This window comes from Micromys minutus (assembly GCF_963924665.1).
Source record: "Micromys minutus genome assembly, chromosome: 14".
NCBI classification, from domain to species: Eukaryota; Metazoa; Chordata; class Mammalia; order Rodentia; family Muridae; genus Micromys; species Micromys minutus.
Window position 1 is genome coordinate 22,927,470 of NC_137983.1, and position 17,988 is coordinate 22,945,457.

The 17,988-nt window shown below is 44.9% G+C and overlaps 1 protein-coding gene across 1 annotated transcript in view; it reads left to right on the forward strand.

The window, feature by feature from the left end:
* The window catches only part of WWC2 (WW and C2 domain containing 2), a 153,725-nt gene that overhangs the window by 57,438 nt on the left and 78,299 nt on the right, over nucleotides 1–17,988 (forward strand). The window contains exon 2 of the mRNA XM_080928496.1: nucleotides 12,699–12,808. Coding sequence (XP_080784622.1) covers nucleotides 12,699–12,808 — 110 coding nt within the window. The remainder of the gene's footprint in view (nucleotides 1–12,698; nucleotides 12,809–17,988) is intronic.

The window sequence follows — 17,988 nt, forward strand, 5'->3', positions numbered from 1 at the left end:
TCTGGGGTGGGGGTGGGGAAAGTCAGTTGAGATAAACACTCAGTTTGACATTGGTATTTCATCTGAATAGAACAAATCCTTACCCATGCATCTTATGTTGTGATTTTTGGTTCTATTTCATTTTAACATACTTATACCTACAGAATCAGCTGAACTACTAAAGACGTGTCTCTGATGATGATCAGGAGGAGCTGGTGAAAGCACGTGGGGAGGGAACGGGCTTTATTGTACAGGGATTGTGGTGGTTTCTTTCTAACTCCTGCACTTTAGTTAAGACAGCGCTGCTCTGGTCAAATGGCTCCTTAGCGTTTAGAATAAAGGAACGGAATTTATGTGAGTGGTGATGGCTCTCCCCCAGCTCCGCCCAGCCGTGTCACCTTGTCCCCTCCGGCCTCATGACTTTTGTTTGCCTCAAGTGAGTCTGAGGCTAAGCTCAAAGGGCATGCATTTTTGTTTATGACTAAGGGCTGATCTCTGAAGTTATCAGACATTCCTCACATTCCATATGTCTAATTTTTAGTGCCTGGCGGATCTGCTGCTATGCCAGAAGAAAACACAGGCTAGCAAGGAGGAGGAAACACCAAAGTCTCCACAGAAGCGGAGAAATCCAGCCCTGTGTTTGACTAGCAAAGCAAATGCGTGGTATGGAAGTGATTTGTAACATGTTAGTGTCTTTCCTTAGGCTGCTTAGGAGCATTGCTCAATTTTCTAATATTTGAGTCTTGAAATTCCAAGTGAGGAGCTTCAGAAAACTCGTGATTCTTTCCGTCTTCGTGCATGTCGCGCTCAGGGCCAGCACGGTGTTTTAGGAAAAGAAATAGTTACAGAGGCTAGTGAGCATTGTGGGAGTGACTTAGTGTGACTACTAGGAACCTTCAGTACAGATGTGCTCCACAGTCAGACACACTGAATGTATTGATGGAGTGTTTCTGTCTTCCAAGCACTGTGGGAGAGTGGGGTGTGCAGAGAGGAAAATGGTGTCAGTCAGGCATGGAGGGTTCTGTGACTGACAGCTCACTCGTATTGGTCAGGCTGCTAAGGAAATAAACAACTTGTAAACTCCAGTGACCCCTTATTTATATAGCAAGCCAATTGAAGATTCAAACCAGGAAGTACTCACGTAAACAAACCATCACAGTCACTGCCATGCTTGGTAAAAACTCAAATCTGTCTTGGTCAAATATTACATATACTACCAAGATGTCAAACTGGATCCTAATGTCAATAACTTAAATGCAGATTTTCTAAGTATCTCAGTCAGTCTCAGTCTCAGTCTCTCTCTCTCTCTCTCTCTCTCTCCCTCTCCCTCTCTCTCTCTCTCTCTCTCTTTCTCTCTCTCTCTCCATCAGGATTTAGGGAAAAGTAAGAAGAATAAGAATGTTTCCTCATTTTAAGTAAGGCATCTTATATAAAATATGTGTATAGACATTCTGTTGAATCTGGATGTAATTGAATTATATCTAAATAAAAAAAATACTTTGTCCATTGTTCCTAAGAAAACCAGGACCATTTATGGATGTAAAGCACAGTCTTTGATATGGTAAGCATGCTTTCTGAATATGCTCTCCGCCAGCATGAGTGGCTGCAGGTGTACAGAAGCTACCTGACTCCTTTACCGTCCCAGACCTTTCTTTGGAAGACTGGACTTAATTGTCTAGGACTCCAGTCTGAGGTCTCCATGGCCTTCAGTGCTGGGGTTCCTGTATGGAACCAGACACAGGAAGAGCACTCAATACACACTTCCATAGGGGCCAGTTAGGGACAGTCCTGTCAGTAGATCACGCTCTGCTAACTAGCTAGACCTGATATATCTGAATACTCCTTTCAGAAAGGCTTCATAGCAACTGCAACCTAAAACTTTCCCCATCCAGCACCTTCTTCCCATCACACACCCACATACTTTGTGCATGTGTATAGCTGTGTGACAGGTGCCACCCTTCTGAGGTCACCTTTATAAACCTACATCGGACAACATACCAGTCGGTATCTAACCTAGCGCTTATCCAAGGCTACTTGATACTGCCTTGTTTGAGGACGATTAAAATCCCCATCAGCCCCACATTGCATGGCAAAGACCAAACAGTCCGGGATGTCATGGTGAAGGAAGTAAGTTAGCAGCAGCATTGGGTGAAAAGTAAACCCCAGGGTGTTGCTTATGTACAAAGCAGGCTCCATGTAAAGTCTAGAAAGCACGGTACTTGTTGTAGAAGGTACTTTTAAAGGAAAGGATGTGGGAACTCCAGTATTTGCTACAATAATGCAGTGTTTTTCAAAGAATATGCATTCTTGTAATTTTCTGATAACGTTTTAGTGGTTTTGTTTGGTTTTGCTTTTTGACTGTGTAGTCCTGACTGTTCTAGAACTCACTGTGTAAACCATGCTGGCCTCAGACTCACAGAGATCTGCCTGCTCTGCCTGCTGCGTGCTGGGAGTAAAGGCTTGTGACACCATGCCCCATTCCCATTTTGCCTAATGAGATTTTAAAAATTGTTTTCAAGAGACTCCAGCTGCTGTGTGGAGAAGTGAGCACAGAGGGACAGCAATGGACACATACCCAACCTTGGTGGCAGGTCAGGAGCAGGCACTGATTAGAGACGTGGTGGCGGAGAGGCAGTTGTATGAACTGAGGGCCTGTTCTGGAGGGTCAGCCCCTAGGACTTTGATGGACGCAGGAAAGGCTGTTGGAGGAGACAGCCAGGCTGGAATGCCTCCTGGGTGTGACTTGAGTATCTGAGTCCTGTTGCTGCCATTTGCTAAGATCAAATTGTATTCGGGGACAGACGGGTGAGGGGGTGGGATTTTGGAGGGGAAATCCAGCACTGTAGTTGATTTGAGTTACATTGCTGTGGCAGTGGGCTGTCCTGTGGCACTGCCAGGTAGAAACAGCTGGAAGGGAGTCACATGTCCATTGCTTTTCCTTAAGCTATGTCTGTCAAGCACCTCATACCTTGCTAGGTGCTTGGCATACAAAGACGAAAAACCAGTAGGACTGCTGTGGACTGAACAAACTGAGAAATGCAAACACCGGGAAAACGTGAATGGGAACAATATTTTCCAGGCTTATAGAATGTCACAAATTAGTGTCATCTCAGAGACGAGGAAGTTAATTTTAAAGATGGAATCTTAAAGGACAAGGACACTGAAAAGGAGAACCCGGCAAAAGATGGGAAAGGGATGGAGAGAGGACGCTGGCACTGTCGCCTCCGTTAGGAGAGCAGGCTTCCGCTGCCTGCCCCTTAAGCTGGCTGGGTGTTCTTGGCTGCTTCTGGCTGTTGAGTAGTTGGTGTCAGGGCTGCACACTGTGGATGTCCTGCTCCTAAGCTGTGAAACATCCCCACTCTGTCACACTTTCTCTTGTTTTTCTGCTGTTAATTAAAGTATCTCATACTTCCATTAAAAAAATCCTAGTGGAATCTTTCTTCCCGGATGCTGGGTATTTGTAGAACACTGTGGCATTGATTTTTACCAACCACATTAAAAGCAGTCTTAGAATTACTACATTGTAGCATGATGGGTAGTGGCCCAGACCAGGAAACTTCGCTGTAGGCCGGATTGTTGGGTGGACTTCGTATATGGAAGGTGCCTATAGTGTGGACTCAGGCAAGTGACCTCCTCACCCCAGAAGACATGCCCTTTTTAACGGATACGGAGTCTTCAGATGAGTAAAAGAAAAATCAGTGATTTATTTTGAAAATATTGCTCTTTTTTTTCAAAGGAGAGCAGTTTTGGCACATGGCTAGCTGAGTCCTGGGTTTCCGATAGCAGTAACGCAGGAACACCTTGGTGTGTGCCAGGGGCTCACTTTATGGCAGTCCAGAAATGTAAAGAAGGCACAATTGTTGGCGTGTTTCAAATTCTAACCCTGTGCCATTGTTATGAGGATTGTTTTGTGTTAACTGAAGTACCTGAAGAATTTTCTGAAAGTGTGATAAGAAGCAACAAAGCATAGGTTGTTTCCAAAATCTGCACGAGGTGCTGTTGACACACCGGCCGCCAGGGGCCAGCCGTGTGCACAGGACTGGCTCCCGAGGGCAGCGCCTGCATCTTACCTGCTGTCACGGCAGGGGGCTTGCTCTCTGCTCTGATGGAGTGGCTGTCTCCTGCAGCAAGCTCAGCCCACGTGATGAGAGCTTGCTACTGAGAGAGTGGGTGTCTGGCTTTCTGGGAGGGGAACTGGGTATTTTTGCATTGCCAAAAATTTTCAGCAGGAGCAGCTTCTGGCCAGAGCAGTTAGACTCGGCGTCTCAGTTAATGGTGCTGGATTCTGCTGTTCCCTGCTGCAGTTCTTAAAAACAAAAAAACAAAACAAAACAACACAAAAAAGAACAAAGAAAAGACAATCAAGTGTCTGTTAGCAAGCAAAGAAAGTTGTAAGTTTTATTTAGCCTCGAAACCATCTTTAAGTTTTGTTTTATTTTTGGGGATGTCTTAAAATTTTAAGTATCTGTTGACTAAGTTTGTGGTATGTGTGTGTGTGTGTGTGTGTGTGTGTGCGTGTGTGTGTGTGTGTGTGTGTGTGTGTGGCTCAGAGGACAACTTGTAGAGTCAGTTCTGTGCTTCTGCCATGTGGTTTCCTTTCCCTGGCATTCACTCTGTGGAGACCTGGGTAAGGGGCAGAGCCTGGAGTGCTCCGGGTCTTGCACAAACCCGTCCTGGCAGGCTTGCACATGCGCCCTCTTTCTCTCCAGTCAGTTGCATTCGTCACAGGTAACTGGACTTCCCTGGCATTAATTCTGGAGTAAAGAGCTAGGATTCAGCTTTTGTCCTTGCTAACTGGACAGCCAGCCTTGCCGGCATTTAAAAATAACCTTCCTTCCATCATAGGAGATAAGTAGGTTCTTCAGAGATTTGACATTCAAATTGTGTAAAATTCTGCTGTAGGTCAGTAAGACCAAATGATACGCCTGTAAGGTGAAGCCAATCAGGCAGTGAAGGAGCTGCCCCTCAGTAGGGGGCACACACAAAGCTCAAATATGAACCCCAAATGCTGCCAAATCCAAACCCTTGTGACCTTTGGTTAGCACCACAAGTGAAAACTTTCACACTGTGGCATTTCACGCACAAAAGTATTAAAATTATTGCATACAATTACCTTCAGGCTATGTGTGTAAGATCATATATGAAACATAAATGCATTTCATGTTTAGGTTCAGGTCCCTCTTACAGAATAGCTCATGAACTTGCAATATCCAAATAAATAAATAAATAAATAAATAAATAAATAAATAAATAAATAAATAAATAAATAAATAACCAGAAGCAGATCTGGTCTCACTGACACCCTCTGTGAGTAGTAATGAGATCACCCGAGCCTAGCTGGCCCAGGCTGGGGGAGTGTGGGTACACACATTCTCTTCTGTCCTGTGGGAAACTGTTGCTGCCCACATGCAGGAGAACGTATGTGAGAATTACATTTTCATTTTGTTCTTTAATGTGTGTGTGTGTGTGTGTGTGTGTTCGTGAGTGCATGTGTAGGTAGGTGCACATGTACTTGTGTGTGCACCCAGGGATAATCTCCGGTGTCATCCTCAAGAATGGCGTCCAGTTCCTTTACATCTTTGGTTGTTCTGGAGCCTACCAAATTGACCAGACCTGTTGAGTGAGCCTGAGCTGCCTCTCTCCAACCCCACCACACTGGGATTCTAAGTGCAAACCACCAGCCATTCCAACTGCTTCCCCCCCTAAGGTAGGTTCTGGGAATTGAACCCAGATCCTCAGGCTTACAAGACAAGTATTTTACCATCTGAGCTATCCCTTCAGTCCAAGGATTACAAAGTCTTGGCACCAATATATGTTTAAAAGCACGTCTAACACACTAGAAAAGAATTGATATTTTTAACTGTAAAAATATGCTTGCTCTTTGTTCAGCTACTAGGGATTTACTAGGGAATTTATGAACTGGGAAAGTTCCCTGTTACGTCATTAACCCTCACTCTGGGAAATGGAGGGGTTTTAACAGTAGCACACACTGTTGGTTTATGTAGTGTTTATAGTAGGGGTATGTGATGATTTCAATAAAAATGGCCCCCACAGACTTACAGGGAGTGGCACTGTTAGGTGTTAGTGTTGGAGGAGGCGTGTCACGTTGGGGGGCAGGCTCTAAGGTCTCAGGCACTTAAGCCAGGTGCAGTGTGACAGTGTCTTCCCACTGCCCTTGGATCTGGATGCAGAACTCTCAGCTACCTGTGCAGCAGCAGAGGCTGCCTTCCCCAAACTGCAGCTCCGCAGCACTATAGAGCCCATGGAAGCAACAAAAGGACCACACAAACTCCGTCTCTGGGGACAGCCATGTCTACCTGAATTCCGCCATGCTTCCCACCATGATGGTAATGGGCTAAACCTCTGACCAGTAAGCCAGCCCCAGTTAAGCATTTTCCTTTGTACGAGTTGCCTTGGTCATGGTGACATCACAGCAATAGAAACCTTAACTAAGAAAGGTGTAAAGGAGGCATTCATTTTTTAAGCACTTGATGCTTTGCCTGCTTGTGTGTTTATGCTGTTTGTGTGTGCACGGTGCCCACAGGCTGGAGACATTGTCTAGTCCCCTGGAACTGGAATTGCAGACAGCTATGGGCCACTCACTAGTAGGTGTTGGGACTTGAACCTGGGTCTTTTGTAAAATCTACTTAAGTTAACCTTAACTCAAGTTAAGCCTTAACTTCAGGGCGGGAGAGAAGGCTTAGTGGTTAAGAGCACTGGCCACTCTTCTAAAGGTCCTGAGTTCAATTCCCAGCAACCACATGGTGGCTCACAACCATTTATCTGTAATGGGATCTGATGCCCTCTTCTGGTGTGTCTGAAGACAGCTACTTATATACATAAAACAAATCTTAAAAAAAAAGATTCAAAACTTTAGTATATATATATAGCTTATTTAGTATAATCTCAACTTGGTAAAATACATGTATTTTTATTATTGTATATGTGTATCTGGTTATTTAATAAACACAGCCTCCTGAGGAAACATCTTGTTGTTAACTGAGATTACTATCGTAAGGCTAAAGGGATTTTAAAAAATTCTCCTAGCTCTGCAGTTTTGACAAAAGTCACATATCAGGACTGTCCCCAGAGAGACGGAGGTTTGTGTGGTCCTGTTGTTGGCTCACTGGGATCTAGTGCTCTTGAGCTGCAGGCTGGGAGAGCGGCCTCTTGGTGGACTGTTTGGATAACAATCCCTTAAGAACCCCTCTTCCTCTTACAAACGTCCCTGCCTTCTTGGCTGGCATGGCCACTTACATTCTCAAGCCAAAACCAAGTAGCCCGACAAGCAAATTTCTCTTGGCTGTTAGCAGGGAGAAGAGGTCAGGTAAAGTGTTTGCTTTCCTCAGTGGAGTGAAAGTCCTAAAGAAAGAAGAAAGAAACCTACTAAGGTGCTGGTCTGATTCATACGTGACTGTAATAAATAAAAATAAATCACAAATTTGATGCAGTACCGAGAGATTTCCTCTCAGTTGTCAGGCAGTGTATCAAGTGTCACCCTAACATCAACCTTCATATTGTTCCTTGCTCAAATGCACTTACTATTAATGTATACAGATGGCTCTCTTTTAAAAATACAGAACAAAAAGGGTCTCATTCTGTAGCCCTGGCTGGCCTGGAAGTTGCTAAGCAGACCAGGCTGGCCTCAGACTCACAGAAACTGGCCTGCCTCTGCCCGCTTCCTTCCCAGTGCTGGGGTTAAAGGCGCGCTACCATACCCAGCTGTAAATGGAACTTTTTGAAAAGAGTAATGTATAATCCCTCAGCCCACGTCCTGACTATGCTGTGAGGCGGGTCTGTGCTCAGGGACATCAGGCAGAAGCAGGGTTGAGGGAGACTTGGAGCACAAAACATAGCCGGTAGCAAAGGGTTAAATAGAGTGTCTGGCTGAAACTAAATCAACTCTTGGGGACAACACAATAATAATGACTATTATTATTATTATTATTATTATTATTATTATTATTATTATTATTATTATTATTATGTGTTTGGGGGAAGGAGGAAGGGAGGTAGATAGATTGGAAGAAAGAACATGCATAAGTGTGTGTGTGTAAACACACACACACACACACACACACACACACACACCCCAAGGAGCTCTTGTACAGAGATAGAGAACAGCGTACTGCCTTCGGGGTTGATTCTCTCCTGCCAACATGGGCTTCAGGAACTGAAGTAAATCAGCAGCTGTGGACCTGCTAAACCACCTCACTGGCCTAATTCTTTTATTTATTATTTATTTTTAATACTGCCAAGTTTTATAAAAGCATATTATCACCCAAACTGCATTTCCTCACTGAAAAAAAGCAAACCCAGACAGAACCTCCATAGCTTAATAGACTTGAAACTCGGCCTGGGGATGTTGCACTTGGCATTTCTCTTTATTATTAGGGATGTTGGGCCTTTCCTCATTCTTTAATTATTTATTGTCTCTTGTAAAAGGACTTTATTTGCTTGGAGTCTTGGCTTTCTTATATGCTTCTTCTTACTGTCTAAAACAACTTACTGAAGTAACATTTATGTAACGTGGAGTCACAATTATTATGCGAGCAGCACAAGGCATTTAATATAGCCATAGCACCGTGTAACCCTAGACTGTATTCACTTTGAAAGATTCCCATTTCTCCATGGAGCTCATAAGGTGTCTGTCTGTCCTACCGTCTCCCTGTCTTCTGGGATCCAACCATTTACCTATGTTCAGGTCTTATGGGTTGGGTGTTAATTTTATGTGATGGGATCATGCAATGTTACTTTTTTTCACTTAGTGTTTTTTAATTATTATTATTAGTTTAATTACTGTATGCAAAAAGGTACCCCCTTCTTGAGCTATACTATTGTAAGCTCTGAAGCGTTTGTCAGTAGTGTATCTGGTCCCCCAAACAGCAGCACGAGTTTCCAAGGTCTCCACATGCCCGCTTTGCTTTTGCAGGGGGTACTGGTTAGGTGAAGACACAGCTAGGTGTTAGGTGCAGAAGGGAGACCGACTCCTCTGGGCCATCTTCTCCAGGCTAGAACGGGCAGTGACCCTGTTATTGCTGGGGATTGTGTTTCTAGGCCAAAGGGCAAAGGTCAGCTAGCCTGTCACAGTAACTTCCCATTGTCAGAACATCACCATAGCTGTCTACTTGGTTTTGATTATTTGTACTCGGATATAGTATTCTAATCTGATGGTTCAGTCTTTCACTCTGACGTCTGTAGGTGTGGAGACAGAAAGGCAAAAATGATGCTGGGCAGATGTACAAAGTAAGCACAGACGTTCCTTCTGAAGTGACACTGGGAAGACTTTGCACTAACATGAATGAGACCCTCTGAAGGACTGGTTCTCTGTGTTACAGTCAGATTTACGCCTACAGATGTAATTCTGCTCTTACCACTGTGACGGTTAAATCAGTTCTCACCAACCAGTTCAGAGGGAAAAACGAGAGAATTACTCGCAAATTCACGATGTCACCATAGCTGAGATCATAGTACCCTACCTGGAACTTTTGGAATTTTTTTCGGTAGTGAGTGTATGTGTGTCATACTCGGGCTTACACGTGTTGGTTTGGTACCACATGTAAGATCTGTCTCTTGTCACCTAAGCTTGCCTCTCTCCATTTGCTCGGCCCTCACTTTGTCACGCCGTATGCCTATGTGCAAAGTCAGAGAAACAAGTTCTCCGGCTGAGTCGGGCAAACAGCATGGTTGCTTCTGGGCAGACAGCGTGTACAAGTCAGACAGGCATTCTTAGGGGGTGGGCTTACATGGGTCACTTTCTTTGGCACCAGATCTTTTGATACTGTTTGTAATTCCTTTATCAAAAGAAAAATATTTTTCTGGGCAGCTCATTGGCATGAGGTAGATTTTGAGTACAATTCTAAAACCAGGGTTTTTTTTTTTTTTTTGTTTTTTGTTTTTTTTTTTTTAAAAAAAAACTTAAATTGTGTTCAGACTTACTTGACGATTTGACAGTAAACTCAGCACACGCTCTTTTAACCTCTAAGAGTCATTTATCATTTAACTCAGACAACAGATGCAGAAGTCTACCGTTCACGCTCTGTGCTGCCTAGCTGTTTTAGTTAGGGTCTACTGTGGGAATTGAAAGACCAGGAGCCAAACAAGTTGAGGAGAAAGGGTTAATTTCAGCTCTCATTTCCCGATTCAGTCCATCGCTGAAGGAAGTCAGGACAGGAACTCAAACAGGGCAGCAACCTGGAGGCAGGAGCTGATGCAGGGGCCATAAGGAACTTATTGGCTTGCTCCTCGTGGCTGGCTCAGTGTGTTTTTCTGCCACGCCCAGAGGGGAGCTGGGCTCTCCCACACCAATTATCAGTCAAGAAAACGCACCACAGGCTTGTCCAAAAACCAATCTGTTAGGGACATTTTCTTAAACAAAACTTTCTCTTCCCAAATGACTCCAGCTTGTGCCAAGTTGACATAAAACTAACCATCACAGCTAAAATTTACCCCTTTCCCCTGTCCCTTTTGTTGAAAACCCAAAATCTAAAACCATATCAGGTACCAGGGCTCTTATAGAGAGAGAATGTCGCAGGACAAAGATTTGAACCCAGATCTCCTTGGTGTATATGTTAGATTCTTCTAGGTTAGAGGCTCCAGAACTTCATTCTGCAGTAGAACTACCTGGAGCACATATGTTGCTAGTACCCTGAGTTTGTAGATCTACCTTAGAGTACAGGACGTGTGTTTCTGTTGATACAGCCAGTCCTGGGGACACAGTTCAATAGCGTGAGGATTTGGAACGTGCCGCAGTGCCACTTAAGAGTAAATGGAGGATTCATGCCAGGTTGTACCAATAACCACTGTGTCCTAGAGAGTGTTCCTGTGTAATCTCTCTCTGTTTTCATGGACATCCTAGGGCAGGTAGTTGAGTTGCCGGAAGGGCATGTGGATCAGGGGGATTACCACCTTTAGAGAGAGGAACCAAGGAGGGAGAGATGCCCAGTTAGGAAGGCTCACACTTGGCTCTGTTAGAGCTGGTGGCCCTCAGAATTGACTACGTGTGACTCGAAGGCATGTCTAGATTTCATGCCACAGGGAAGGTAAGTGAAGAGGTGTCAGGGTTTTGTGTCCCTGAGAGGCCACTGTAGTTGGGATTCCAGGTCATTTCCTAGCATTCTGAGGAGTAGACAAGAACTCTGCTCTTCTGATGGATGTCATGGTCTAGGAAGTGCTCTGTAGAGATATTTGCTTCTCAGCACGGGGAGAAGGGATTGTGGGTGATTTCATAGGTGAGAGCCATGCCGGTACTGGGAAGCCATACTTGGTCAGCAGATGTGGTGACTGATGGTAGCTTCCCTGCAGCAGGGCAATCCTAATCTGCAACAGCAGCCTGCTGTGGCTGCATGAGCAGCCATGGAAATCCCCTGAAGCAAGATGAGGGATGTGATGGGAAAAGTCAACCGGAGATTATGTCTGAACCTGTGCTCTGCTGAAGGAAGACCTTTCGTTTCCCATCAGTTGTAAGGAGGCAGGTAATGACAGTCTCAGCTGTCTTGGGAAAGTCCTCTTAAGGCACTTGAAAGGTGATATTATGTTGATATGTGAATATTGGACGTGCATGGCTCCATTAGATGTGTGTCCTTCCTCCCAGGAATAATTCATAGCACACGTCAGACTTACAAATTTAAACCAGTCCGAGCATCCAACATCCAAGTTTGAAACTAGGGTAGCCTAGATATGTGTATAAAGAGAGTAAGTCCTCTCTCTCTCTCCCTCCCTCCCTCCCTCCTTCTCATACACACACAGTTATGAGTGTGCGTGTACTTACATGCACATGTGCATAGGCCAGATGTATTGTGTTGTGTCCGATTTAATTTACTGAAGCAGGGTCTCCTTGAACCTGAAGCCCACCCTGCACTGGTCCAGCTGGCCAGCTTCCGGGGGCATCCCTCTCTCCCGTGGGGATTGCAGGAGGCTGCACACTCGCTCAGTGTCCATGTGGGCACTAAGGGTCCGACCATCACAGCTCTGTCCATCCATGGAGCCATCTCCTCGGCGTCTCAGGGCACACTTCTGTCTCAGTGCTGGCTTTGTCATTTCATCGTGTTAGCGTCTGAATCTGGGGAGGTCTTGCTTCTAATAGGCGATCTACATTGCTCCAGGGTCTGGCTAGGCCCCAACTCTCCGACTGAAGATGGCCTGCCTTTATTTATAGAGATTTATCCTTCAGTGTCAGGAATGATCTATTGTATGTTTTTTGGATATCCACTTCTGTTATTTTTGTTCTTGAAAAAATGAAACAGCTCAGAGGTTAAAAGCATTTCCTGCCCTTGCAGAGAACCAGAGTTCGGTTCCCAGCACCCATGTCCTTTGGTTCACAACTGTCTGTATATAACTCTAGTTCCGGGGTATCTGACCACCACATCCACCTGAATGTATAGGTAAAATTTTAAATGAATTTCAGATGCAATAATGAAAATTCTAAGAACAATCAAGAACTAGAAGGAAATGCAACTTAGATGTTTAAATTCCCATTAGGATGCTGACTTAAAAAAAAAATGTACAAGTGTATCTGCATATATACCTGCATGCCAGAAGAGGGCATCAGATTCCGGTATCTGTGAGCCTCCATGTGGTTGCTGAGAATTGAACTCGGAACCTCTGGAAGAACAGACAGTGCTCTAACCACTGAGCCACCTCTCCAGCCCCAGGATACTGCCTTTGACATGCCTGGCTTGACGGACAAATCACAGTGTGTTTCTTCTGGTTTGTTGTAGGTTAACGAAGCCCCTGTCCTTCGCTGATTGTGTTGGGGATGAGTTACCGTGGGGATGGGAAGCAGGGTTTGACCCTCAGATTGGTGCCTACTACATCGATCACATCAACAGTAAGTTGTCTTTTTGGTGAAATAAGATATATTAGAAAACAAATCTAAAAATCTGTAGGTAGTCCTGCAAAAGGGTGAATGTTTTACAGAGTAAGTCGCCTTGTTTTTAAACTCCTGTTTTCTTAATGTCTAGCACTCAGCTCCAGGGCCCACTTAAGTATATGGGGTGTATATGAGAAACTTCGTATGAGTCTATAATCCTGTATAGGTCGGCAGGGCTGTGTCGATGGTAGCCCGGAACTTGCTATTTAGACCATGCTGGCCTCACAGACATATGCCTACCTCTTTATCTTGAGTGCTAGGATTAAAAGTATTGTCTAATACACCCAGCACTTTAGTATTTATTTTGTTTTTCTGTTTTAATATATAAACATTGCAAACTCTCAAAATGAATCTAAATCAAAACTACAAAAGAAGAAATGAGTAACAAATTTCTCTCTGTCCCCAACACTGTCCTTCTATGTGTCCAATCTCTGCTGACCATGTGCTCTCCAGGAAGAGAGAGAGAGAGAGAGAGAGAGAGAGAGAGAGAGAGAGAGGGAGACTTTGCAGATGCTCCTGTTGTGTTTTAGGATGTCGAAAGGTCTGACATGGCTGCTCCCTCACCAGTTGCAGTCCCTGACAGCCATGACCTTCATGAACTTCATCTTCTCCGTTTCCTGTTTTCTCAGTGTCCACGCTTGCTGAGGTCACCCGAGATACCACAAGATGGTGGTGACAGCTCATCCCCGCTGTAATCTTGACTTCTTCGGTTTTTCGCCATTTCTTCTTGCTGGCTCCTGAACTGTGGGATCTCCGTCCTGGACATCCTCTTCAGTACCTCTTGTTTCCTTCCAGCATTTCTCTTGCTTGACCTTCTTTACCAATACCTTCTTGTAGGATTTCTGGAAGATTTTTCTGCTTCTTTTATTCTGTGGATCTTCAGGGGTGATGATTTCAGGTTGTTCTGTTAGACTATTGTCTGCTAAATTTGTCACTCAAGCCTTTCAGAAACCTGGATGTAATATTTGTTTTCTTTCCAGAGCATTGCTGCCCATTTGCCTCTCTGCTTCCATCCCCTGGCCTGTGTTTATACTCTGTGGAGGGTGTGCAGCAGCAGTGCCTCCTTGGTTGCCTTCTGTTCTGTGTGTGGTTTGTCTAACTCCAGCGCCAGACTCTGTGCAGTCCCCGGGGCTTCTCTCATGACCACAGCCCTCAGCGTTCTAGAAGTGGTCTGTTCAGAGGCCTCTGCTCCCAGAGGCTTCCTCCTGCGCTCTCTGCTATACATCACCCTTCCTGTGGATAAGGTGCTGGTCTCCATGGCACATGGAGAATTTTAAAAGTGTTGTCATCTTCACCTGTATTTGTCTGCACGTCATGAGTCTTCACCAGCTTGTTAGCCTCTTGGAGGCAGTAACTGCATCTTATGTACTTATCCTTGAATCCTTCTGAACCCACGAAGGTCAGTCACAGAAGAAAAACTGGTTTTTCCTAAAGGATTTAAAGTGCATTTCAAGCATATGTTATACTTTAGAAAGAAACGTTCTGAATATATGAAACTTTGATTACAGGAATATTAATTTTTAAGCCTACCATATTGCTTTATATATAACTGTAGCCTAGTAGCCCAATGAATACTGTTCCCTGAGGGACCCGAGTTACCCGAAGCAAGGTGTTTCCTTTCTGAAAAGGAGCTGCCTGTTATCTCATTAATCTTCAAGACATTCCTGCAAAGTAGTTTGTCAGGAGCAGATGGTATTATTTCTTCATAGCAGCTGGTCTGCACAGATGTTGTGCTTTGACATTGTATAGTTTCAGCATTATTTCCTCTTTATTTAGATAAAAAATGAGACAAGAAATGTTTGGTTGCTTACTAATGTTGCTGCAGAAGACTCACATATTGGTCGTAAAGGGTCTGGCCTTGGCAGTGGAGTGTCTTGGGCCATGTCTTACATTTGCCTTTGCCTTCTTAGTGGGTGTGTGTGCGACATACTACCTAGGAAGTAGTATGATGCTTGTAAACTTTTGACACGTTTACTACTACCAGAAGGAAATGACTCTTAAAAGATTAGTTTATCTGAAAGTATATGTGCGAACCTGTAGGAGTTTATGTGCACCATGATGTGCAGGAGCCAGGGAAGTCAAGAAGATGGTACCGGAGGTTTGAGCCGCCATGTAGGTTCCGGGAATCAAATCCAGATCCTCTGGAATTGTAGTGAGTTAGCCCCGGAAGAAAAGCATTTGACAGCTCAGTACTGCCATGGCTTTATTCTTTCAGAAATGGAATTGTTGACATACACACGACTGCACAGATGTTAACACACAACTGCACAGATGTTGACACACACAACTGCACAGATGTTGACATACACACAACTGCACAGATGTTGACATGCACACAACTGCACAGATGTTGACACACACACAACTGCACAGATGTTGACATACACACAACTGCACAGATGTTGGCATACACACAACTGCACAGATGTTGACACACACAACTGCACAGATGTTGACACACACAACTGCACAGATGTTGACACACACAACTGCACAGATGTTGACACACACAACTGCACAGATGTTGACACACACAACTGCACAGATGTTGCATATGTTTTCAGTGAACTTTGACCAACATGTGATCCTTTGTACTCTCACCACAAACAAGACAGAACGTTTCTTCTTCGCTGCTACAAACGTTGTTCAGATTTCCGTCACCATAGCTTAAATTTGTCTATTCTAGAAGTCACTGTAAAAGGACAATATTGGATGTGGTGTTTGTTTGTTTTGCTTTTTTTATAAAAGGGCAGTGTCTCCCTAAGTAGTGCTGACTGGAATTTGCTATGTAGACCAGGCTGTCCTCAAACTCACGGAGCCCCTCCTCCTTCTCTCCCATTGCTACCTGGCCTCACTGGTTGTAGATTCTTTTACTTGACATGTTTTAAAAAACCAGAGGCCCAGCCCCTGCCACAACCAGCATGGCTACAGTGACCAAGCCTGTGGTGGAGAGAAAGGAGCAGAACAGTTTGTTCACTGTGCAGAGGCAGAACTGGAGACCAGAGGGTGATGCAGACCAGCCTGACGTGAGAGTAGACTACACTGCCATCTGAGGCCATGCTGATGTCCGAGGGCTACACACAAGTGTCTCTTTCCCCTTACTGGCCGTGACACCGAGACTCCACACCTTGCCTACCATAGTAGAGCTGGCCTTTGGGGCGGGGCACAGATGTGTTGGCCCAGAGGGTCTAAGCATGGGAGAGATGCCTGCGAGTGCACCAGCACACACACACACACACACACACACACACCTCGGCAGGAGAGCTGGGCCCACCCTTCACTGGCTGCTGCACTTGGGAGAGTGCCACCCAAGAGTGTGAGAGCAGGAGGTGGGCCCACCCTCACTGGAGCGGTGCTGGAGAGCTGGCCCTGGTGGCCTAGGAGCAGGAGAGCTGATGGGCTGAAAAGCTCAGCTACCACCCAGATCCAGGGCTCTTGAGTTGGCCCACCCCAGCACCTACCCTGTGTGAGCTGCTGGAGTGTGTGAAGGAGCTGGCCCTGCAGATCACAGCTGCAGAATCTCCATGACCCAGGACCAAACGGTCTCTGAGAGGAGTCCCAGTGAGGATCCAGTATGATGGTGTGGCAGAAGTCAGAGGCCTTGAACCAGACCAATGACTCACTGCAATAAATGTTTGCAAGTAAAGCTGTGTGGACAAACGGGTACACTGAGTGCACACTGAGACACATACAGCTTCCACGGCGAGATTTTTGTTGTTGTTTTGTTTTTCTCCACTTGCAACTCCAGTTCCATGAAATTCATCATCTTCCTCTGGCCTCCTGCGCGCACCTGATATACATGCGTACTCTCAGGCACATATGCATCAGTCCAAATAGATATTTAAACGTAAAGTGCCCTAACGAATTGAATAAAATAAAACTATAAGTATACTTATAGGGAACTCATATTCAAAGCATATGGGGTTTTCCAAAAGTCACTGTTAATGAGGAAAACTGATCTCAGCATTTTGTGGGCATGGCTGTGATGTCGATATATTATATCCCTTTCTATTGCTCACTAGGATTCCATCCAAAGATCTGAGCTGACATTGAAATTGCTCCTAGTGGGCGCTATTATGTCAGCGGCTTCTGTGGCCATAGTTATAGCAGGTTTTTTTTTTTTAAACCATAACAAAGTAAACCTTTTTATCTTGACCTGTGTGAGCAAGTGTGTGTGCATGCAGTGAGTACTGTGTGCTGAGTCCATGCCTTGTGCAGCCGGACAGAGTGCTACCCCTGAGCCACAGCCAAGTTTGTCAAGGCAGGCTGAGGGTACAGTGCCTCAGTGTTAGCTCTGTGCTCTTGGCTGTGAGTGCAGATCTCACGCAGGCTGAAGCTACGGTCCGGTGGTGTTTCTGCCCCGTTTGTTGCTCACGGCAGCCATCATCCTTGTCTTTAAGTAAGAGTTTCACTCTGTTAGATGCCTCATCTATTTTTTTGAAGTAAAAATTTGTGATTAAAATTTCTCTGTGTCATCTGTGGTCCAGGACAGGATGTGCTTATGTTGTAAGCTTGGTGACGGTCTAGGGTAGGTTTACAGTACATTTCTGTTGCTCATCATCAGGGGATAGGCATTTAGGTTGCTTCCAGCTTTTAGTTATTGTGAATGTTGCAAGGAACATGGGTGTGAACCTTTTCTTCGAGATCCTGTTTGTGGTTGTTCTGGATAAACATCCAGAAGTCGGCTGCTTGGATCACAGCTCTGGCTCTGAGGAATCTCCGCTGCTCTTCACAGCCAGTGGGCAGCAGTGCTCGGAGCCCGGTTCCAGCCTTCTCTTCAGCAGCCGTGAACCTCCTGGCTTACCCAGCGTGGCTGTCCTAAGGGGGCCCGGGACACGCCGTGGTGTTTTCATTTGCATTTCTTTGAATATTAGTGATGCTAGACATCCTTTCCCATGTGTATTGGACACTTGAATTTCTTCTTTGAGGAAATGCCCCATTTTTTTAACTAGGTTGTTTGGAGTGTTAGGAATTCTGTGTGTGTGTTCTGCTCATGAGTTCTTTATCAAATATATGTTTACCAGTACTTGTTTTCAAGTCTTGAATGTACCCATCTTGAGACGTGGGATTTTTATTTTCTTTTTAATGTTGAAAAGTAATCTGTTTATTTGGGTTTTTTGAACAAAGTCTAACTGTAT